We start from the raw sequence: 25,897 nt of genomic DNA, 5'->3' as shown, positions 1-25,897 counted from the left end.
TTACAAAAAGTTGTCACTAAATGATATATTGCTCACACATGCCATAGTTATATGTGGAATTGCACCCCAAAATATATTCTGCTGCTTCTCCTGAGTACGGGCTGCGTACGGCACCCCGAAAACCAATCACTGCCTTCAGGGTTTCTAAGGGTGCAAATTTTTGATTTCCCTCCTCACTACCTATCACAGTTTCAAAATGGCACAAAACCGCCCCAAATGACCCCATTTTGGAAAGTAAACACCCCAAGCTATTTACTGAGAGGCATGTTGAATCCATTAAATATTTTATATTTTGCCACAAGTTGCAGGAATATTACAATTTTTTTTTTTTGCACAAAGTTGTCACTAAATGATATATTGCTCACACATGCTATGGGAATAAGTCAAATTACACCCCAAAATAAATTCTGCTGCTTCTCCCGAGTACGGGGATACCACATGTGGGGGACTTTTTGGGAGCCTAGCCACCTGCGGGACCCCGAAAACCAAGCACTGCCTTCCGGATTTAAATATAAAACGCTACCAAAAACTGTTAGCGATCGCAGGGATCAGGCCTGACTCTGCGATCGCTGTAGTTATGTGTTTAGTGTTTTGTAAGTGACCGTGATCGATCGATACTGCACTTGGGTGGGCTGGGCGGAGGGGCAAAACGCAGGTGCTAGCAGGTATCTGGGCTGATCCCGCTAACAATGCATTTTTTTGGAACCCTAAACTGCTGGGGACGCTAGTATAGATCTGATCAGATCAGATATTGATCTGTTCAGATTCTATACCACTACGGGAGGTGTATGCTTTGCGCGTGGGTGTTAGCGGTACTGGCACTAACCTAGCGCTGCCTGAGGCGACGCAGACCCTGACCCTAAAACCTAATTGATATCACCCGCCGGGTGATCAGGGGGTTAAACCTTTATTGGGTAATAAATGGTGGTGCCCTGATGCTATAAAAAGCAAACTAACTAACAAGAGTCACCCGTAACACTTATACGGTGATCACTGGTGAAAGGGTTAACTAGGGGCAATCAGGGGGTTAAAACCATTATTGGGTAGTATATGGGGGTACCTAGCGCTATAAAAACCTTGCGGTGAACCTAAAAAAATAACTAGCTACCTAGCGACACTAATGCAGCGATCAGAAAAATGATCGCTTTGTGACACTGGCAAAAGGGGGTGAAAGGGTTAACTAGGGGCAATCAGGGGGTTAAAACCATTATTGGGTAGTATATGGGGGTACCTAGCGCTATAAAAACCTGGTGGTGAACCTAAAAAAATAACTAGCTACCTAGCGACACTAATGCAGCGATCAGAAAAATTATCGCTTAGTGACACTGGCAAAAGGGGGTAAAAGGGTTAATTAGGGGCAATCAGGGGGTTAAAACCATTATTGGGTAGTATATCGGGGTACCGACGCTATAAAAACCTGGCGGTGAACATAAAAAAATAACTAGCTACTTAGCGGCACCAGTGACACTAATGCAGTGATCAGAAAAACGATCGCTTAGTGACACTGGCAAAAGGGGGTGAAAGGGTTAACTCTAAGGGCAATCAGGGGGTTAAACCTTTATTGGGGGGTGGTAGGGGACTACCCTGGACCTAACACTAACTGCCCTGACACTTTTTACTTTTACAACTGACACTGAATGCAGTGATCAGAAAATAAATGATCACTGCAATCAGTGACACTGTGACTGGGAGGGGGAGGGGGGGTGGGGGGTGATGGGGGGGGGGGGGGGGTTTGTGTGCCTATGTGTGCCTACATGTCAGAGTAGTGTTGGTGCACACTTACTTTTAGTCTTCTCCTCGTAGTCCGGTCAAAAAGACCGCCCCGAGGAGAATGACATCACTTCCTCCCTGCCTGTGTATACAATACACAGTGGGAGGAAGCTTCTCATTCGCTAGGAGCGATCGAGAGGGGATGGCCAGAAACCAACAGCCTTCCCCTCATCCCGGATCGCTCCTGAAGCGAAAGGGACCGCGCATCCAGCGGGAGTGGGTCTGATAGGACCCTCCAACTGCTGGAAGGCAAGCACGTACATGTACGTGCTTGTGCCTGTACATGCCATTGTGATGATGTACAATGGCATGCGGCGGTCGTTAAGTGGTTAACTTCACAGTTCACACAAATATGATTTAAATTCAAACTGTAGCACTGACGTCAGTAATTTTTTTTTCCACAGTAGAGTGACAATCCCTCCACCTCCGGTCTAACTAATCACTCTCACCTTATGGTATGGACCCCTGTGCAAACAGGTGGTCATGCAAGCGGTTATCAAAAGGGTTAACACGGACCATAAACTGCTCTCAGGTCTCCTTAGATCTCAGTCATAGGTAGAAAGAAAAGATCTAAGTGCTCACTGCTTAAGTATAAGATTTAATTTTTGTGTTCAAACACAAACTACTCACATAAAGATGATAAAAACACAGCAGCAGCGGGTGACTTCATGCGTAGCTCCTCCCCATATGTGTTACGCTCAATCAGAACTCACCGGACTCCTCCCCCCTTCCCTTTGTTAGCAGACGAAGGCACTTGGGGAAGGGGGGGAGGAGTCCAGGGACGTCGATGTCCGTGATGTCACCGGAACTCCCTGAGAACCTGGAAGCCGGCGTAGAGGTGAGTACCGATCAAAAGAATTTTGATCGATTAGTCGAGGAATTCATCTTTAATTTCCACAGCCCTAAAATTATATATATATATATATATATATATATATATATATATATATATAACAGTGTATATATATATATATATATATATATATATATAAATTTAAATTTTTTTTCATTTTTTTTTTTTTTTTTGCAGAGACCATAGAGAATAAAATGGTGGTTGTTGCAATATTTTATGTCGCACTGTATTTGTTCAGCAGTCTTTCAAACGCAGTATTTTTGGAAAAAATACACTTTAACCACTTTCAGACCAGACCATTTTGCTAGCTTAAGACCAGACCACTTTTTGCGATTCGGCACTGTGTCGCTTTAACTGACAATTGCGCGGTCGTGTGACGTGGCTCCCAAACAAAATTGTCGTCCTTTTTTTTCCCACAAATAGAGCTTTCTTTTGATGGTATTTGATCACCCCTGCAGTTTTTATTTTTTGCGCTATAAACAAAAAAGAGCGACAATTTAAAAAAAAAAAAACGCATTATTTTTTGCTATAATACGGTAAATATCCCCCAAAAATATATAAAAAAATTTGTTTTCCCTCAGTTTAGGCCGATACGCATTCTTCTACATATTTTTGGTCAAAAAAATCGCAATAAGCGATTATTGATTGGTTTGCGCAAAATTTTATAGTGTTTACAAAGCACGGGATAGTTTTATGGAATTTTTATTAATATTTTTTTTTTTTTTTTACTAGTAATGGAGGCGATCTATGAATTTTATTGTGACTGCGACATTATGGACACATCGGACATTTTTGACACATTTTTGGGACCATTGTCATTTATACAGCAATCAGTGCTATACAAATGCACTGATTCCTGTGTAAATTACACTGGCAGTGAAGGGGTTAACCAGGGGGTGGCAGTGTAGGGGTTAAGTGTGTCCTAGGGGTATGTTACTTACTGTGGGGGGCGTGGCTGTGTGTTGGTAAACACTGATCTCTACTCCAATCACAGGGAGCAGAGAGCAGTGGGGAGATGCTATTTACTTCCGCATCTCTCCGTTCAGCTTCCCCTTGAGACGATCGCGGATATCCCCGCGGCGACCGAGTCCGCGGAACCCGTGACCGAACTCACGGGGGTCCCGACCAGCACATGCGCGTGCCGAACGGCGGTGCACACGCGATGGCAGGGCGACAATTACTAATGGACGTACCTGTACGCCAGTTTGCCTGCCCATGCCATTCTGCTGACGTACATCATCGTGCGCCGGTCGGGAAGTGGTAAAGTTAGCCCAATTTTTTTGGTATAATGAGAAAGCTGATGCTACGCCATGAGAAACGTGTTCTTTAATCTAAGCAAAAAAATTGTGATTCTCTTTTTACCCAGAATCGTGCAGCTCTACTGTGTAGTTCAGAAGGCAGTCCCTGTGAAATATGTGACACAGCAGTGCCTACTCATAGGGTATATTGAATAAGTGTCAATAACATTCCTGGTAGTAGGAATAAAAGTGACTTAAATGTTTTTGTTTTTTTTTAAAAGGACAGTGTAGAAAAAAATAAATATATATAAAAAAAAGGCGAACGCATACGTAAGTCGAGCCCGCATATGAAAACTGGGTTCAAACCACATGTGAGGTATCGTTGGGATTGTTAGAACAAGAACAATAATTCTAGCACTAGACCTTCTCTGTAACTCAAAACTGGTAACCTGCAGACATTTTTAAACATCGCCAATGGAGATTTTTAAGTCCCAAAGTTCGTCGCCATTTCATGAGTGGGCGCAATTTTGAAGCATGACATGTTGGGTATCAATTTAATCAGTTTAATGTTGTCTTATTTTTTAATTCCAAAAAGTGTATTTTTCCCCAAAAATTTGCGCTTGTAAGATCGCTGCGCAAATACGGTGTGACATAAAGTATTGTAATGACCGCCATTTTATTCTCTTTGATGTCTGAAAAAAATATTTATAATGTTTGGGGGTTCTAAGTAATTTTCTCGCAAAAAAAAAAGATTTTAACTTGTAAACATCAAATCTCAAAAAGAGGCTGCTGGCGGTTCTTGGTCTGCTGAGAGTCGGGCCACGTAGCGGGGGTTGGCAGCAGGCATAGCAAGCGAGCACATGCTAAACTGCCACCCTGTTACCACCAGAGGACATGCCTGATAGTTCTTCTTGGCGGTGCTACAAGAGGGAATTCTGTGGCAGCTCCAACTACTACACTATACTGCTGCCTGGCGCCCCTATCCCCCCCCCTCATTTGCAGGCACTGGGTTCCCAACTACTGGCCTATGGGGGGGGGGGTTGACTTTTGTGCAGCTGCTATTTTTGCATTTTATTTTTACCAGGTGATTTTGCCAATAAGGCAAACCATAGATGATGCAATTTTCTTTTCTTTAACCACAGGTTGCAGGGAAGAAATCTCTACATTCTCCCATCAACACAGTCGGTAGGGATGAGCTCAGGCGTGTTCGCATGGAACACGTGCAGAGCCCGCCAGGAAGTCGTCAGCGCTCTGCGCTAATCGCAGGCAATGAGACATTGCCCCGATGTGCGGCTGCAGAGATCGGGCAATGTCTCATTGCCTGTGATTAGCTCAGCCCTCCGCCGACTTCCTGGCGGGCTCTGCACGTGTTCCATGCGAACACGCCTGAGCTCATCCCTAGCAGTCGGTCCCTTCTGCATCACTATTGTGTTCTGCTGGTGGGGAACATGGGGAGCTGGCCCTGCCAGCAGAACACAATGATCACTGCTGATCACATGTAAACAAAAGTCGGATATCTGAATTTCCTTTTCTTCAGCAATGTCAGTGCCTGAGGAAAGGAAAGCTGATAACTTGCTTTGCAGTTACAAGGAACAGTTAGCCCTTGTACACATGGTCGGACATTCCGACAACAAAATCTGTTGGATTTTTTCTGACGGATTTTGTCCGAAACTGGTGTTGCATACATACGGTCGGACAAAGTTGTTGGAAAATCCGATCGTTCGTAACGTGATGACGTTCGTTCTTTGCAACGGGACTACGTTATGGCTAACAGCCAATAGCTTTGGTCACGTAATTTGATCTGAGCATGCGTGGCACTTTGTCCGATCGGAAAAAGTCAGATGGAGCCCATACACGGTTGGATTATCCGACAACATGGTCTGTCTGGACATTTTCCATCGGAATTTCTGAGCGCGTGTACAAGGGCTTACACTGATAATCAGTGCCGCCCCATTAGTGTTCATCAGTGCAGCCTCATCAGTGCCTATCGGTACCCATCGATGAAGAAGAAAATTACTTATTTGCATAATTGTATAACGGAAAAGTGTGTTTTTTTTTTTCTCCAAATTTTCAGACATTTTTAGTTTGTTTAGACAAAATTAAAAAAAAAAACCCAGTGGTGATTAAATACCACCAAAGGAAAACTATTTGTCTAAAAAAAAAATATATAAAAATTAAATTTGGTCTGGTGATGGACTGGCCAAGCATGTCTCAAGACCTAAACCCTATGGAGCATCTGTGGGGCATCCTCAAACGGAAGTTGGAGGAGCGCAAGGTCTCCACCAGCTCTGTGATGTCGTCATGGAGGAGTGGAAGAGGACTCCAGTGGCAACCTGTGGAGCTCTAGTGAACTCCATGCCCAAGAGGGTTAAGGCAGTGCTGGAAAATAGTGGTGGCCACACAAAATATTGACACTTTGGACCCAATTTGGACATTTTCACTTAGAGGTGTACTAACTTTTGTTGCCAGCGGTTTAGACCTGAATGGCTGTGTTTTATAGAGTGTTTTGGTGTTATGTTGAGGGAACAGCAAATGTACACTGTTATACAAGCTGTACACTCACTACTTTACATTGTAGCAAAGTGTAATTTCTTCAGTGTTGTCACATGAAAAGATATAATAAAATATTTACAAAAATGTGAGGGATGTACTCACTTTTGTGAGATACTGCATGCTGAAATCAATACGTTGCAACTGAAAATTATCAGCAAGGGTTTACTCTCATGCCAATATTGCATTAAAGAGTAACTCCACCCAAATGTGGGTGGAGTTGTGCCTGGTGAGCTGAATCAGCCCTTGCCTATTTTTGATAGTAATTTCCAACTCTGTTCGCACCTGGGAGCTTTTGGTGTCCTTTCTACCTTTGCATGTTTCAAACACCACCTGTTACGCTTCTTTATAATATAAAATAAATATAACCGGGACCTCTGCACATTCGGAAACTTTGAGTGTCTTGCTACTGCACTTAACTATGTTACAGTGCTTCTCATTACAGACCAATGCACATACTCACCAGGCACACCATGGATCTTAAAATGCAGTCCAGAGCTTTTATTGCAGAAAGTTCACACTTAAACGAGTGCAACATTTCAGAGCTGCGCTGGACCTCTTCATTAGGCATATAGTCACTACAGCACCCACTACAGATGAGCCTAGTGATCCAGGAATGTGTACGACGGGAACATAGACAAGAATGCTTCCAGTTGCAGTCTTCAAACCAGATGCAGCCATGATGGGCGCATTTGGTTGGGAGACCCAGGAGCAAGTGCAGAAATCTCACTAATGCCCGAGAGGCATAATAAACTATCAGATGGTTTAATTCTCCAGCATCTGCCAAAAATTAGATATCGTTTTGGGTTGACTGAATGAAGCCTCTGTTATTCAGTCTGGTGAGAAAGTTGGATATTGAGGTATGATGTATAGAATAGTAATGAGGACTTCAGTAGATTGCTCTCTCATCTCTTTACATGAATCCTGTGTATCCAACCTGTCTTTCTGTGTACTCATTGAAGAGCTTCTACCTCCTTCCAGCATGGCACCACTCCCGATGAATTCATCCCAAAGGAAATGAGTAACTGAACTAATAATGCAAACACTCTTCTAAACCTCCCAAGTGCCCCCTTGAAGGCTCTTTCTGTGAGCTTGAATTGGTTGTGTAGAAGTAAGTGAGGGAGATGTCTGGTGTATTATTTTGCACCATTCACACTCTGGCTTTCTTTAATGGGTTAGAGGTGGGAAGCCCTTTGTTTATGTTCCATCTCTTCACAAAGATCACGCATTGTGGGAACATTCAAAGGCTGTTGAAGAAAATTGGATTCCCATATTGTCACTTTCCTAACATTACAAGTAAAAGTGATTTCTAATCTTTCTGGATGAAGCTTTGATGTCTGTAGGGCGTCTGTCTTAATGCAGCGGTGAAACACAGGACACCCAGGCTGTATTGCCAGAGTACAATTGCTATAATGCAGGTCGGTGGGCTTCACACAATAAAATAGACGGTGGCCTATATGCACAAGCCTGGCTTTGACATGTTGCATACCTTTTGATCTCAAGAAACTGTTTGTGATCTGTAAAGTGACTTGTATTCATTACACATTCTTACAATGCCTACAAGGGAAAAGTACTGCCTGTGTTGGCTTAGTTAGCATTTATATTGCAGTTATTTTAAGTTCCAAATACCATACCATATGCCTTAACCAACATTTGCGAAATCCAGATTAATTACATTTGTTATATAGTCCATGAGTAGGACTGCAGTCTCTTCTCACATTGTTTGCATTGTGTACTCTTTGTCCCACTTCCAATGCGTGTAGGTAGGCCTGCACTAAGAGGACAGCGCTTCAGCTATAGACCACAGTTGGTCTTAATTTTCACAAGATGAAGTTCCAGACCTTTAGCAGATTCTGACACCAATAGAAATATAGGGCTGCATGAAACCATGATTAAAAACAATATGTATAAGATGACTGTTGGCTGTTATGGTGAAATTTTGGAATGAAATGTCTTTCTTGTCTAGAATTGTTCAATTCATTGTGGTTTCTTCCTATTCCACAGACGTAACATAAAGTAAGAGAAAAGTTCCCCAAAATCATTAAGAAATCCCTTAGGGGCAGATATTCCCAATAAAAGATTTTCCCTCATCTTGTAAAATATCAGATTTTCTTTCATTTTCTGTACTGGTAAAAAGAGTGAAAGGCCCAAGAAGGCACGCAGACAATGGTGAAACCTCCTATGGGTGTGGGATTCAGGAGACACCCATAAGATGTTTTTGATGGCAATGGGATTTCGGAGATTGCCCTGGGTCCACTTAGACTACATTAACTGCATCGTAGTATTTCTGGAAGTGTTTAAAGAGGAAGTAAACTCCCACTCTGATGCTTCTTTTCATTTAGTCCATTATAATAAGTAATTATAAAACTATAGCCACTGTAATCCAGCCCAAATCGCATATTACTTACTGTTTAAAGAAACTTTAATAAACTTGTTTTCAGGGGTTAGGCAGCGCCATCTTAAGTATTGTTTTCTGAGTTCACAATGGAGTGTATTTCCGCCCTTACATTGAGCACTTCCTGTACTGTTAACCAAGCCTCCTTCTCAATCCAATGTTTCTATGGCAACCCTGCTTCCCTGTTCATAGATGACTTGTCTTATTTCATAGTATTTACTTGTGCCCATGTCTAATGTTTTCCTTTTGTCAGTCTTATCAGCTTCAACTGATAAGACTGCAGTAATGGCCAAGTTTACACTGCATGGCATGTCACATGGTCACATGGCGTGTAGAAGGAAGCTCTGAATGATTCTGCAGCCTCCTGGGAGTTCAGTGCTGTGTGCCGTAGAAAGTCCTGATAACGGATAGAAAAGACATAGAGAGTGTGCCGTAAATCAGGGGAAATCTGGGCATGCTCAGTAACTTCATTCTAAAGAACAAAAAGGATTACAACAATACTAAGCAAATAAGGAGATATCTACAAGCAGTGTTCATTAGGGTTTTTTATGCTGATTTACATGGGACAAAGTTGTGGGGAGGGTTTACAACCACTTTAAAGCCTAAAGCCTGGTACACACTATGAGTTTGTTTTTTAAACTTCTACTTGTGATTTTCTTCTGTATAATACAGATCTCTATTCCCATGGATTGGTACCCCTCCAGACAAAGTGAAGCATTTGTCTTTGGAGTGTCCAAAGCACGAAGGCAGGAATAGCAACCAGTAAGAATCTGGAGTAATATAAAAACTTAGACAAGCGGACATCTTGACAGCCGCAACCCTCTCAAGCTACAATATATATTGTGTTTCTCCCAGGACATCAGCAAGGAATATTTAGGACTTGGGTTTATTTAGTTTTGGGTAGTTTGCTTGGTAGAAGGACTCCTACAAGGGTTAAGGAAGACTCCAAAGTACAGTAGACTGGAGTGAACCCATAATTTAGAAATTTCCTGTGTTAGGTGCTACAACATTACATGGCAAAACATTTAATGCATTTTGCCCAGTTTGGCCTATGTCACAGCTAAGGCCTTACTGGCTACCATGACTGAATTTTAGCTTTTTTGACAATAAATGTGTTGTTAACCTTGACTATGGAAAGGTCTGTCATGACAGATCTTCAGGCTCTGTGGTTATTTGTTTTATATTCAAAAACTGTCAATAACAATCAACACTGCGCTATCCCCAAAAACTATAAACGAAAAGAAGCTGCTAACACGATCACAAGGATATAAAACCGTGAAAAAATTCCAAATGTTAAATTATAGTGTAGCGCTATAAAAGAAAAGAAAAGTAACCTATTTATAACTACTTAGTGATATAACAATATTATATAAGTGTCAAACTTAAATAACATTCATAAATGATGCTTCTCAGAATACACCACACTTGCATAGAATCGTGAAAAAATAAAGTGAAATGAAAAAGATCAAATAATGTGAAAAAATCCAAAAAAAGTCCAAAAAATGATATACAAGAAAAAGTCTCTTATTTAATTTAAATCCAATCCACACGTGAGAGGGAAAGAACCATCAACCTTCTTCTTATGAAGACCGCATGCAGACACCCTGTGGCATTTCCATCACCAAATAGGATGTAAGCTTACCAGATTGAATGGATCCAAACGAATATACATTCGAAGGATCACTCAGGCTTTGAACACTCTTATATAGAGCTATCCGACATAAAAGACTCTCCAGGGAATTTTCAATCAAGTACTCAAATGATGAGAAAATCTTCCGCTTTAAAATCCAACGCCCATTGTAGAACTCATACGGAAAGAAAATGAGGGCCACAATAGTGTAAATCCGTTTAAAATTTTTTAATAAAATAAGTAATGAACTTACATGTATCCAATGAATTAAGCGCTTATATCATATAAAAAACAGAGCTGCAGTAGGAGTCCCGACGCGTTTCGTCCTCAAAAGACGTCATCTGGGGTTTTTGTTTTATATTATTGTTGTTAATTTTATCATATTTTCAATCAATTTATTGTGGCATTTGCTGTTGAAGCATCTAATAGAACTACTGTATGACCTATCTAAAGCTGGCTATACATGGTTAGAAAATTATTTTAAAAAAAAGGTTGGATTTCTGGAGATCTGTCGAACATGCATGTGATAATGCCACCATTGTATCAATAGATGTCACCCAATTATCAACATATTATCAATTGATAACCACATAAATGGTAGATTTTTTTTGTCGTTTAATTACACGATCCAGGGTTACATTTTGGCATGCTATAGATTTGTTCGAACTGGTTTCCATTGATTCCACTGCTCATGTTTCGAAAATCGCTCGCTTCGGAGCAAAAAATCTGACATGTTGGTTCTTTTTTTTTGGCATAAAAATTTGCATTTCCAGAATCAAAAGTAGCCCACTAACGTTTTGAAAGTTGAAGGAACGAGCATATCGAATGCTTTTTGGAACGATTTTCTAACCGCATATGGCCAACTTTAGCGAACCGTGTAGTTTGTTTTGGAAATGGTTTGCAAAATACAAACACAAAAGTAAATATCACATTTATTATTTTCACATCTATCTGCTGGTGAACACCAACGACCACATGCAATGCACCAGTGGCAGACTCCTTCAGGTTGTGTAAGCCAGGTGGCTATATTAGTCCAGGAGACTGGTCGAGCTTTCAAGGACATTTTGTTATTTAATTGGAGGCTTCCTGTGACATAAGTTAGTTGCACATGTTCTTCCTTAAACCTGCCTGCAAGTCACTGATTGCAAGCATCACCTCAGACATAAGGTATTGCGGGTTACGACATGTCTTCTTCAAAGATAATTGAGCTGTCATCTAAGAGTGTTGATTAACGCCTCTCTCCGATATTTCAAGTGAGTCTGTGAACTGGCAGCCTTGTGTAACCTATTGTTTATGTTAATTGCTTTTTTCAAATGACTTAATTTCAGATCAGAACCATAACTTTTCTTAAAGCAGACCTATACTTATAAAGGTTGGCTCTTTAGTGAGGGTTCATTAGAGCAGATTAATGTGACAAAGCACCCAGTAAAATATGTACCTTGAGCTTATAATTCCTGATTAGAAGCAGCAAAGCACTTCCACACAACTGTCAGTACTGTGGCACACTGTTCTTCTAGCCTCATACTAGCCAGGAGTTCTATATCCTAAGCATATTCTGTCCACTCTGATTGTATTGTTATATTAATGGCATCACAAGTGGGTTTGGATCTAGGAACAGGAACCGCTGAAGAGTAATGGCTAGTACTTCCACTGTTCTGGTAGCCATCTTGCACTCACACGGCACTGTGGAAAGACTAAAGAAATGGGCCTAGGCGAAAAAGCAGCTGTACCATGCCTGCTACAAGTGCCATATCATTCACAACGGACTTGCCTTACACTGTTTAAATTATAAGGTATATCGATAGGGTGGGATGGCGGTTCTTAGAGGAGGCACTATTACAGATAGGACTAGGCCCTAGAATGTTAGGCAGGATTATGGCATTATATGCCAATTCAAGGGCCAAAGTTAGAATAAACGGGATGTTTTCAGAGTATATAAAAGTGTCAAACGGGACCCGTCAAGGATGCCCTCTATCCCCGTTATTATACATAATAGTAATGGAACATTTAATGCAATAAGGAATAATAAAGATATACAAGGGATTAAAATTAAGGATAAAGAATATAAGTTGGCAGTATATGCAGACGATCTATTGCTATATATAACAAACCCTATTATAACAATCCCTAATATAATAAAAGAACTGGATAGATTTGGGGAACTAAGCAATTTTAGGGTAAATTACGATAAATCAGAAATGATGAATATTACTTTAAAAGAAGAAATGCAATCACTTTTACAAAAAGATTTCCCGTTCAAATGGCAGAAAGAGGCGATCAAATACCTGGGTACTATGATCCCGAGGGATCTGAAATGGTTACAGGAATTAAATCATAATGTGGTTATACGTAAAGCAATAAAACAACTGCAAAAATATGAAAAAATAACATATTCATGGCTAGGGAGAATAAATATAATAAAAATGGAGCTATTACCAAAAATTTTATATATCTTCCAAACACTACCCATTGTTCCACTTAAGAGGATAATGATAGATTTAAAGAAGGCCATAAATAGTTTTATATGGGCAAAAAAAAAACTCCCGAATAAAAAGGGAAACGTTAACTAAAACAAAAGAAAATGGAGGTTTAGCACTACCTGATTTTGTAAAATATATGCAGGCGGCCTCATTGGTTAGAATAATAAACTGGCAACACGATGGTAAAAATAAACAATGGGTTGTTTTGGAAGAAGATATTGCGGGGACACAGCTGAAATTTTTGCCGTGGATAAAACCTGAATTAAGGGAAAAAAATAGGGATCTGCCAATTTTTGTAAGAGCTACTTTAAAAATATGGGATGCTGTGTTAAAAAAAGGCAAGCTATCCTCCAGGACTGGACCCTTGTCTCCATTGATGTCCAACCCAGAATTTAAGCCAGCATTGGAAAGCGTCAGATATTTGAAGTGGAACAAGATGGAGAATATAAGATTGGTCCAGATACTGGTGGATGGAAATATGCCTAATCTAACTGATTTTGGATTAGAAGTAAAAAAACACTGGCTACAATATCATCAATTAGAAACATTTGTTGAAACAAATAAAAACTTAATAAATAGACCACTAACTAAATTTGAGCAGATAATATTAAAAGAGCAGAATCATAAGAATAAACTATCTAAAGTATATGTATCGCTGTTACCTACAGGAGATATTAGAGATTTAATAGGAATAAGAAAATGGGAAGAAGAACTAGGAGAAATAATTACAGAAGAGGAATGGAAAAAAATATTAGGAATAATACATAAAACCTCAACGGCGGTAAAATATCAAGAACTAAATTATAAAGTGACAATGAGATGGTATTGGAGTCCAGTGGCATTAAAAAAAATTAACAAAGGAAATACAGAGAACTGTTGGAGGTGTGGGATAGAAAAAGGGACAATGGAACATATTTGGTTCAGCTGTAAAAAACTAAAAAACTTTTGGTTAAATGTTTTTGAGATATATCAAAAAGTGACTGGAAAAAAATTGGCTCCAGATGTGAAGGTAGCATTATTCTCTCTTACATCAGATACCGTGGATAGTATGAAAAATGGGATAATACAACATATGACAACAGCAGCTAGAACAATAATAGCACGTAAATGGAAAGAAACAGTGAGTCCAACAGTGTGGGAATGGGTATGTGAATTGAACGAAATATGTTACATGGAAAAACAAATAAGAGAAGAAGGATATATAAATAATCAGTTACCAATGGTATGGAAGCAGTGGGAAGAGTTCAGGCTCTCAAATGGATTGAGGGAATATTTATAATGTAAAAAGGGAGGGAGAGGTAAGAGGAGAGAGAAGGGTAAGGTGGATTTTTTTTTTTTTTTTTTTTTTTGTTTTTTGTTTGTGTGTATGGGGGTATGTTGATGATAATAAAGGTGGTATATATTGAATGGGGTTTATGTATAATGTTGTAAATGTACTAGAATGTATTATGGTTGATTATTTTATTTATTTTTTCTAAAAATAATAATAAAAAGAAGATTTGAAACAAATTATAAGGTTGCCTGAGTCTGTTACTGCTTTAAGCCTCCATCCAAAACGTTTTTTCAGATTCAGTGGAAGAAGAGTAGTTTTTTTTGTTTTGTTTTTTACATTTCTGACTCTTGGGTAATTGCCTCCCTCTCACTTCCTGTATGGCCATAGGGACAGGAAATGGGACGATATCTCCAAAGTCAGGACATGGACAGCACAAAAAATTAAAATCTGACAAATTCTTAAAACCCCACACCCCAAACTTGCTCATCCATGTCTTTATGGACCTTGCTTTGTGCACTGGTCCAAATCATTTGATGGAAGGGGGATTGGGTGTGGTGGTGTTTTTCAGAGTTTGCACTTGTCCCCTTAGTTCCTGTGAAGGGAACTCTTAAAGCATCAGCATACCAAGACATTTTGGACATTTCATGCTCCCAACTTTGTGGTAACAGTTTGGGGATGGCCCCTTCCTGTTCCAACATGACTGCACACTAGTGCACAAAGCAAGTTCCATAAGGACACGGATGAGCAAGTCTGGGCTGGAGGAAGTTGAATGGCCGGCACAGTCTTGACCTCAATCTGATAGAACACCTTTGGGATGAGTTAGATTGGAGACTGCGAGCCAGTCCTTCTCGTTTAACATCCGTAAACTAAATAAAATTGTGCTAGTCGTAAATGATAAACATACTATCACGCATTAGATATACGCGAAAACAATTTAAAGTGCAAAAAGAACAAAAAATACACTTCTGTATATAAGTGAGTCCTAGTAGTTGATGTGAAAAGTCCAAGGATAAAAATTTGAAGTTGCACTACCAAGTGACGAAAAGTGATGCAATTTTCTGTGGCAACCCACACACTGTAGTCAAGGACTCTGTTACCAGATAGCCAGGACCACCTATCTCTAGAATGGTCAAACATGCAGGCAGAATAACCTATGCGAGGTAGTGAAGAACCAAGCCACTAAGGCACTGGGATGGTAGATGAATCCTTCACTGTAATCATCCCTTACAATGAGATGTCCCAATCATCCAAGAACAAGAGAACAAGTGTTAAACCATACAAGGAAAGAAGCTCCAATAGTGTAATACTATTAAGGTGATATTTATTGAAAAGGAAAGCCAAATGACTACTTGCAATGCATAAAATCTGAGCGCACATAGAATGAAATAATATGCCAGAAAAGAGAAAGCAATCACCCGCACTTCCGGGGTCATGTGGGGGTGTCATGGCATCAGCGCGAAGCTCCGCCCAACATGTTTCGTCACACATGACATCTTCCTGGGGCACAACATCCAACATCCGTGCTTGACCTCACAAATGCACATCTGGAAGAATGGTCAAACATTTCCATTGACCCACTTCTAAACCTTGTGGACAGCCTTCCTAGAAGTGTTGAAGCTGTTATAGCTGCAAAGGGTGGGTCAACTCAATATTGAACTGTATGGACTAAGACAGGGATGCCATTAAAGTTCATGTGCGTGTAAAGGCAGGTGTCCCAATGCTTTTGAAAATATATTGTGTGTGTGTATATACGTATATACAGGGGTAGCCCATACAGTGTGAGCTACCATTTACAACCAGGGTCACGTGTGTAGAGAAGTGGGTCCTGCTGGCCTAGTACTTGATAAGGGTAACTGCCATTGCTATTAAAAAGGGAAAAAGGGAGGGTGACCAGTCAGGTATGGGCTCAGTAACATTGGTGCTGTAGCTAGAAAAATGAAATAAAAATAGGGCTAAAGGAGTGAGTAGCCTCTCCAAGTGCTTCATATTTCCATGACATTCGAGTGTTTGTCCCGTAGATTGGCAGTTAGTTCCACCATCCTCAAAATGTATGTTGAGTTCAGAAACCCACTTCCTAATGTGTAAAATTGTTGATCCCCAGTGTCTAGAGATCAAAGCCTTGCTTCCAGAAAGCTGGAATCAAAGGAAGCCAAGACAGCTGTAATTGACCCAATCACACAAATCTTGAAGCCTGTTATAACCTAGGCTAGTTTGCTGCTACTTGTATGTTGTGAATTCTGCATGATGATGATGTCATGAGGACACCAGAAGTCTAACTATATCATTCATAGGGAAGGCACCCCCTGCAATCATCAATTACAAATTATGTTGACCGTTTCCTTGGAAAGGCACTGCCAAAGTAGTGATGTTCACACAGACAGGGTGCACAACTGTAAGTGTTGAAAAGGGTTGTCACGGTGTAGCCAAGTAGTACAGTAGTAATAAGTGAACCCCATAACTATGTACATTACAAACAATTATGGCCAGCAAGAGTCTCCCTCTGTTTGTGTTTCACTTGTGTATTTGGCTGTCTGACTTGATCTATCTACATTATGATCTTATTTTATAAAGTAATTTAATTATAAACTAGAGTATATTACGTCTCCATTCTTTGTTAAACATTTTTTCCTAAATTATCATCTTGGGTGTGACTCTTTCCTGGCATTTAGATTTGACTGATTAAGGTGTGGTGTGTACAGTATACATTTCTACATAGCTCATGTTTGGACAACTGGAAAATTGAACACTCTGAGGTGTGAAACGATGTAAAATAACATACAAAACAACCAGTGTTTATTTTTTTTTGTACTTGATATTTTGTGATTCTATTGTGCGACTAGTTTTGATGCACCTTATCTGACCTTAGTCCCAATTCACAACCGAGCGTAGTGTTTTCAGGCAGAAAGTTGCATGTTTTTGGGCGTGTTTTTTTTTGCGCATTTTGCCGCATTTTTTTAAACGATTTTGTACAGGTCAAAAGGTCACCAATGTAAAAAGCAGAAAAACGGCTGTAATCTGCCTAAAAAAAAAGTTCCAGAACTTGTTTGAGCTTCAGGCGTTTTGGAGCTTCTGGCTTCAAGCATTTTGGAGTGCAGATGTGAACCACCTCCAAATAGAATAATTGATATTTTTTTTTTCCCCTCCAGCTTTTTGCAGCCTGAGGCTTCAAGCTACAAAATGCTCAGGTATGAATGGGGTCTTAGAGCAATCCTGCTCTTTGCCCATGCAGGTTAAATCAACAGTTTCATCCATTGCTCCCTGCTTTCGGCAGCATATACGCGCCTTTGCTTTGCTCTGCTCCATCTCTGCTCTGTTCAGCTGCCAGCAGTAGGGAAATGAAACTGTAAAGTTCCAAGTCACTCTAGCCAGAACTTGCACAGGGCTGAGGACTCCTTGCTCTGGCCTTATGTGATACTGCGCAACCAATCATGAAGCACCAGTATTGTCACGTGAGAGGACGACAGTAAATTATATTCTTCATCATACCAGGAAGTACAGCGTATTTTCTACACTTCTGGGTGCTGAACGGGACAGCGGCGTAATACAGAAAACGTGTATATATGTGATGCAGAGGATGGTGGGCATTAAAACAAACCTGTTGCATTCATAGGCAAAGAACAGGTTTGGTTTATACTCCTTCCCAATTAAAGTATCCTGTTGGCCAGATCTTCTTTCCATTTAATCCAAGGTTCTCTAAACTTTCAAAATAAATGGCCAGTTGCTGTTCTTCAAACCTTAGGGAGGCCGGACTGTGGCCAGTGTGAGAAGAAAATGGCCTAGCATCAGTGAGAGTAAACTTTGTCCCATCATTGATATTAATGGGAGTAATCAAGCCCGATCGTTGGTGCCAGTGGGAAGAAAAAAATGGAAGGATTAGTGCCCCATCATTGGTGTCAATGGAAGGATTAGTGCCCCACCATCGGTGTCAATAGGAGGAATAGTGCCCCATCGTTGATATCAATCAGAAGAATAGTGCCCCATCATTGATATTAATCAGAAGAATAGTGCCCCCTTGTAGGTGTCAATGAGAGGACTAGTACCCCATTGTCAGTGGAAAGAAATATGCCCCACTGTTGCTGACAGTGGGGTGGGGGGCGGGGGGAGTATTCGAAAATAATGCCCCAAGTCCTCGATACAAGTAAGCAAAGGGCCGCAGTTTGGAGATCACTGATTAAGACTATTCAGGGCCAGCCCAAGTGCCTCTGCTTGCGAAAAGGGCACCTGTTGAGAGGGTAGACTGAAACTTGTAGTTCTTTGGTAGCAAGTTGGTCATGCATAACCTAGAAATTGCTAAAAGAACTAATAATGCACTTTAGAAGCACGCATGCATAACCTAGGTCATTTAGAACGAGAGTCTCCAGTGGTAGGTTGGCCATATGGGACCTTAGATTATCTAAAATGAGTGTTCCTGGCAGTAGGTGAGCAGTAGATCATCATCTAAGATGAGAGTCTGCGGCAGAAGGTGGTTCATGTGTAACCTTGATCATCTGAGATGAGTATTATCAGTGGTAGGTGTGCCATATGTGACCTAGATCATCTAAGATGAGTGTCATAGTGGCAAACTGTTCTCATCCACATACAGACTAAACTTTTCACCCTGCATTAAAATTTTAGTGTATGACAGACTTGTGAGACTGGTTTAAGATTCTATATACAAGTGAAAACAATCTGCACAATCGCTACGCATACCAAGTGGAAAATAAATGAAAATAATAATAAAGACGATCCCAAAAACCAGTTGCTTGCGGTGACACCTAAACAGGGATTTCACCTTGCATCAATAAGCAATAATGGTGTAGCGCAACTTGTAACAATTCATAAATTGTCCTGTCCAGAAACGTATACATATATCTATGCTCCAATAACAATGAAACGTAGAAAAGTAACAGCAGAAAAAGTAATTCATCAAAACTGACCATTTTTAAAAAAAAAAAATTTTTCTTCCGAAACTTTTTTTGGTCGGAGTAAAGATCTATGTTTTTCTCAACCATAAGCAGTGTTGTAAATCAGTGTGCTCCTGAATATCCCTATGCATGCATCATACCACATGTAAAAACATGTAAAAATGTGCTCTTACCTCATTATATGATCGCTCCATAAAAGTTAGGTCTAATTATAGCGTTTTAAGGTGTTGCCCTCAATGACTTGTGGTATGTGGACACTAAGACCCCATTCACACCTGAGCTTTTTGTAGCCTGAAGCTACAAAACGCTGGAGAGGAAAAAATCAATTATTCTCTATGGAGATGGTTCACATCTCCGCTACAAAACGCCTGAAGCTCAAATAAGTTCTGGAACTTTTTTTTTAGGCAGATTACAGGCGTTTTTCTGCTTTTTACATTGGTGACCTTTTAACCTGGGCAAGATCACGGCAAAAACACATCAAAATCACGGCAAAACCGTGCGACTTTCTGCCTGAAAATGCTATGCTCAGGTGGGAATGGGGTTTTTGCCGTGTATTTTGCTGCGTTTTTACTGTGTTTTTGCTGCGATTTTGTACAGATCAAAAGGTCACCCATGTAAAAAGAAGAAAAACGCCCAAATTGCCTAAAAAAAAACATTTCCAGAACTTGTTTGAGCTTCGGGCATTTTGGAGCTTCTGGCTTCAAGCGCTTTGGAGTGGAGATATGAACCATCTCCATAGAGAATAATTGATTTTTTTCCCCCCTCCAGCGTTTTGTAACTTCAAGCTATATAACGTTCAGGTGTGAATGTGTCACATACCACGAGTCATTGAGGGTCCTGAGCCCCAGCAGGTGACACCTTAAAGCGCTAATGATGAATATCTCGTGTCTCTCTCCTAAAGATGCAATAGTGGCATATGTAAAGCATAAAATAGAGGACAAATAGCGATCTCTGTAAATACTCAGTTTTCATATATAAAAGAGATTGCATATAAACCCTCATGTAGGACAAAGACACGTACATGATGCTTTACTTGATTGAATGGTGATATTTCCATACCTTTGAGGTTTCCTAATGGGCTGTTTAAACATTTATTTGTGAGTGTGTTTATGCTACTCCTTTTATATATTCAAATTGAGTATATATAAAGAGCATTATTTGTCCTCTATTTTATGCTTTACATACGCCACTACCGTATCACATCTTGAGGAGATAGTTATGAGATATTCACCATTAAGTATCCACATACCATTCATACCATACCATTCAGAGTCATTGAGGGTCCTAAACCGCACCAGGAGATACCTTAAGGCCCCTTTCACACGATCTGTCCGTTTGGATCCGTCTGCCCATTTTTCAGGCGGATCCGAGTGGGGCACCCATTGATTTCTATGGGCAGGCAGATGTAAGCGGTGAGGTGTCCGCTGACACCCGCCTGCTATCCGATTCGACAAGATCCGCTCAAAACAGACAGATGGTCATATGTTCGCCATCCGTCCAGCGGATCGGCTGAAAACGGGCAGGCTGTCCAATTTCATCCATTCTCTCCATAGAGAACAGAGGGGCTCTGACAGGTCCATCCCTGCACAGTGAGCAGAGACGGACCAGTCATCCGCCTGCTCAGCAGGTATGAACGGAGCGTTCTCCCAGCATTAATCGCTTTTAGACCTCATTCTTACTGAGAGGTGATATAAGGAGATGAGCGTCCATTTTTACACAAGTTGTGGTGCATGCATGGGGATATCCAGCAATAGGAGCACCTTGATTTAGCACACTGGTTATTGGAGCATAGAGATATGGTTCCTTTTTTGGACAGTTTTTGAATTGTTATATGTTGCGCTGCACCATTATTATTATTATTGGTTTGAGGTTTCTGGTAAGTGTTCACGCTGCAGAACCTTTTTCTCCTGAGTAATTATAGTGGACATGTGACATATGTAACTGAAGATAATGGATACATTGAGTATAAGTCAGGGAATGTACCTTTTTCTATAAGTTAATAAATCACAAATCTACCAACTACATATTCAGATAGTTATACCCATTTTTATAACCCATTTTTTTATGCCTGTCCCTGTTGTCGAGATCTCCTGTGTGATGATGCCCAGTCACAATGGAAGGTGGTGAGATTTCCTCAGTAGGGACATGGCAATAAACCACAGAAAGAGGTTGGTCCTTGAAGTAAATGTTTAGTCACACCATAAACTTTCATTATATAACATCAACGTGGTAATGGTAATACAAATCATAGTTATTTTTGACAATCCATCATATTACTTTCTGGTTTTCTTGCATGCTTTGCAGTTTGTCCTCTGCTAACTCCTTTGATTTGCTTTCAATATCAAAAGACTACACATCCCATGGCATCTTGCTGCCTGCAAGCAGTGATGATGTCACATGTGGTATGTTTCCTATACTGACTCTACCTCTTGAAGCGTGTCTTCTCAACTCCTTTGTAATCCAGACGGTGGGTTCTGTGAAATGGGTGACACAGCCGTTCATATGCACAGAGCATAGTCAATAATGGGGTTGACTTACTAAAAATGGAAATTGCAAAATCTGATGCTGCTGTGCCTGGTAGCCAATTGGCGTCTAACTTGTTCAGTTAAGCTTTGACAAAAAAAAAAAATGGAAATTGATTGGTTTCTATGTAGAGACGCACCAGATTTTGCACTCTCCAGTTTTAGTAAATGAACCCATGTGTGTCACAATTCAAGGAAGTAAATGTGTGGAATTCTTCAAAAAGTATGATTTAAACTTCATGGTTGTTCAGATTAATAGGGGTAGTCAAGAAATAACTGAAAAACAATCTGTTAATGAAGATATGATTTTACATTTTGACCATGGATACACTTTTATTCGTTTTTTATTTTTTTTTATTTTTTTTAGGAATCAACTTCTGGTCGTCGAAAAGCCCTCGCTACCAGCAACATTAACATGAAGCAATACGCAAGCCCCATGCCTACCCAAACGGATGTCAAGCTGAAATTCAAACCCCTGTCAAAAAAAGTTGTGTCAGCCACTCTGCAGTTCTCACTCTCTTGTATTTTTCTAAGAGAAGGCAAAGCTACGTAAGTTTAATTTTTAATGGGTTTGGTTTTACTCTACTACTGCCTTGTTTGTTTAGCAGAACTGTAATAGAGCTGAACTTCAGACAAACATCGTAGGCATATGATCTCAATTTTATGCCACCTGAACACATCCTAAATTACGGCTACAAGAATGCTTATTGAAAAACGTGGCCTTCAATCTATGTGTATCTGTAAAGTACAAAACAAAGTGCAGCAAAATACCCCACTTTGTCATCCTAAGCCCTTGTACACACGGTCGGACATTCCGACAACCAAATCCGTCAGATTTTGTCCGAAACTGTTGCATACACACAGTCGGACAAAGTTGTCTGAAAATCCGATCGTACTTAACGTGATGACGTTATTTCATTAGGACGGGACTACGTTCAAGCTAGTAGCCAATAGCTTTGGTCTAGGAATTTGATCTGAACATGCGTGGCACTTTGTCCGATCGGAATTTTCTACACATGATTGGACAAAGTCCGATCAGATCATGTTGTCGGAAAATTTTATAGCCCAACTGGAGAACTTGGTCCGTTGGATACTCCGACGGAAACAGTCCGATGGAGCCCACACACTGTACAAGGGCTAAGACCCTATTATGGTATGAGTTACACAACTTTGATGTACAGCTGCACGATTCTGGCTAAGATGAGAATCACATTTTTTTTGCTTAGAATAAAGATCACGATTCTTGCGGCGTAACATCATCTTTGATATTATACCAAAAAAGTGGGCTAACTTTACTGCTTAGTTTTTTTTTTATTCATTAAAGTGTATTTTTTCACCAAAATTTGTGTTTGAAAGACCACTGCCCAAATATAGTGAGGGTTATTTACTAAAGGCAAATCCACTTTGCACTACAAGTGCACTTGGAAGTGCAGTCACTGTAGATCTGAGGGGGACATGCAAGGAAAATAAACATTTTAGTTTACACATGATTGGATGATAAAATCAGCAGAGCTTCCCCTAGTTTCAGATTTCCCCTCAGATCTACCCTATGCAGAGACCGGCTGTCTTCTGGTTTCTGGTAAGACCCAGATACAGGATTGGAGACTCCTTCCCTCCTGACGTACTTCAAAAATCTCTGTGCTTCAGACCCTAATTCAGGAATTACAAAAAAACAACAACATATTTCTCTGCTCAGAACTGACATTCTGGAGTCCTGCATTCTGCATATGTGCAAATCCTACATGGTTCTGCAAAAATGCACATAGGGAGATACTTTTTCTCTTTCTCTGCCGAAACAAGCTTTGCTTTTTGCTTGGTATAAAGAGCATTTAGATGCTGCTGTTATCACTGGGCATGTCCGTGGGTTAGCTCTGACCCATAATGAGTCATTGAAAGCTATACACTTTCTGAGTAGTTTACCCTAGAATTTATTTGATCTCAGAAGTTGTTGAACCACTTCAGCCCCTGGCTGCTGAATGGCCAGGCCATTTTTTGTGATCCGGCACTGTGACGCTTTAACTGACAATTGAGGGGCGCTGCACCCAAACAAAATCAACATCCTTTTTTTCCCACAATTAGCTTTCTTTTGGTGGTATTTGATTATCTCTGCGTTTTTTTATTTTTTGCGCTATAAATAAAAAAAAGAGCGACTATTTTGAAAAAAAAAACAATATTTTGTATAATATATATCCCCCCCTTTAAAAAATAAATAAAAAAAAGCTAGGTATTCTACATATTTTTGGTAAAAAAAAATCGCAATAAGCGTATATTGATTGCTTTGCACAAAAGTTATAGCGTCTACAAAATAGGGGATAGATTTATAGCATTTTTATTATTATTATTTTTACTAGTAATGGTGGTGATCTGATCTTTATCGGGACCGCGTCATTATGGCAGATACATCGGACACGTTTGACACATTTTTGGGACCATTGGCATTTATACAGTGATCAGTGCTATAAAAATGCACCGATTCCTGTAAAAATGTCACTGGCAGGTAAGGGATTAACACTAGGGAGCGATCAAGGGGTTAATTGTGTTCTCTGTGTTTTTCTAACTGTAGAGGGAGGGGACTGACCTAAAGGAAATGACAGATCGTGATTCCTAGCTATTAGGAACTGACAATCTGTCTCTCCTCACAGAACAGAACAGGGATTTGTGTTTTTACACACGTCCCTGTTCTGCCTCTCGTGCCTGCGACCACTCGTGGCCGGCGGTCATAGCCATGAGCATCAGCACCCCCACAGTGCAGCGGGCACGCGCCTGCTATCCCACTTAAAGGAGTCGATGTATAGCTACGACGGCTCGCGGGATCGTGCCGACCTGCTGCAGTATAATGACCGCGGCTGCTCGGCAATCGGTTAACATGCATGGTCACTATCTATTTTAAAAAGAGATTTTGTTGCGCTAAAAGCAAAAGAAAATAAACAAACAAAAAAGTACAGCAGCTAACACAAATATTGCTGGATACAATATGAAAACGATATAAAGTATGGTGTAGCGCTTTAACAATTAATAAATGAAAAGTTCATATTAATGATGGATGAATTCCAGAAAAACGGTCAAAATAGAATCGTTATCCTTCAATCCATAAAAGAGACAATAGGGACCACCACCTGATATTACTGACTCTTAGAGCCGGTTCACACAGGGGCGACACAACTTCCAGGACGACTTTGTGAGGCAACTTGGAGACTACTTGAACACGACCTGGGGCGACTAACAACACGACTTTAAGTCGCCCCAGGCCAGGCGACTTTTGCCGTGGCCAATCAGAGAATGAGCTCTAAAGGGGGAACTCCACGCCAAATTTACCGGTATTTAAAAAATTTGGCGTGGGTTCCCCCTCCTAGAGCATACCAGGCCCTTAGGTTTGGTATGGATTTTAAGGGAACGCCCCTACGCCGAAAAAACTACGTGGGGGTCCCCCCCAGATCCATACCAGACCCTTATCCGAGCACGCTACCCGGCCGGCTGTCCCTATATAAGTCGCCGCGCGCCGCGTCCTTGCCATTGTGAGCGGAGGCAGCGACGTGGCAACATCTGAAGAACAGAAGACAGCGACAGCGGCGAGAGAAGACCGGGCCACCGCCTGTAAAAGAGCTAGAAGAAGGCGCGGTGGCCCGGCAAGAAGACCCTGACAACCAACGGCCAGGGTTGTCGGGAAGAGGCCCTTGTCCTCATCAACATGGGGACAAGGTGCTTTGGAGTGAGGGGGCCGGCCGGGTAGCGTGCTCGGATAAGGGTCTGGTATGGATCTGGGGGGGACCGTTTTTTCGGCGTAGGGGCTTCCCCTTAGAATCCATACCAGACCTAAGGGCCTGGTATGCTCTAGGAGGGGGCACCCACGCCAAATTTTTTAAATAAATTTGGCGTGGAGTTCCCTCTTGAGAGCTGATAATTCTGTCAGAGTCGCCTCCGTATAGACGGAGATCCGACTTGGAGGCGACCTCCATTGAAATCAATGGGTACCAGTCGCCTACAAGTCTGGTTGAAGTAGTACAGGAACCTTTTCTGAAGTCGGAGCGACTTCAGTAGCGTGCATTAAGACCGCTCTCATTCACTTACATTGATTTTTAAATGTTGTCCGACTTGAAGCGACTAGGGGCGACCTGAAGTCGGATCTGAGTCGCCCCTGTGTGAACCGGCTCTTACCGTCAGTGCACATAATAAATGCACATAGGATCGAATTGTAAAAGATCAGATTTCCAGACTCCTCCTTATCCCAATATGATTATTCCACATAGGGAGAACCATCCATAAACAAAAAAAATTCTTTGCA

General features: G+C 40.9%; 1 protein-coding gene across 5 annotated transcripts in view; it reads left to right on the top strand.

Annotated features, from left to right (window-relative positions):
• Window positions 1–25,897, top strand: part of EHBP1 (EH domain binding protein 1) — a 724,273-nt gene that overhangs the window by 197,406 nt on the left and 500,970 nt on the right. For all 5 annotated transcript variants that reach the window (XM_077485988.1, XM_077485986.1, XM_077485985.1 and 2 more), the window contains exon 6: window positions 21,983–22,164. In XM_077485988.1, coding sequence (XP_077342114.1) covers window positions 21,983–22,164 — 182 coding nt within the window. The remainder of the gene's footprint in view (window positions 1–21,982; window positions 22,165–25,897) is intronic.

The sequence above is a fragment of the Lithobates pipiens genome, unplaced genomic scaffold (genome assembly GCF_037356315.1).
Source record: "Lithobates pipiens isolate NorthernLeopardFrog02 unplaced genomic scaffold, aLitPip1_a1.2 Scaffold_18, whole genome shotgun sequence".
Lineage (NCBI taxonomy): Eukaryota > Metazoa > Chordata > Amphibia > Anura > Ranidae > Lithobates > Lithobates pipiens.
The sequence above is the reverse complement of the archived record's forward strand: the minus strand, read 5'-3'. Positions and strand labels throughout refer to the sequence as shown.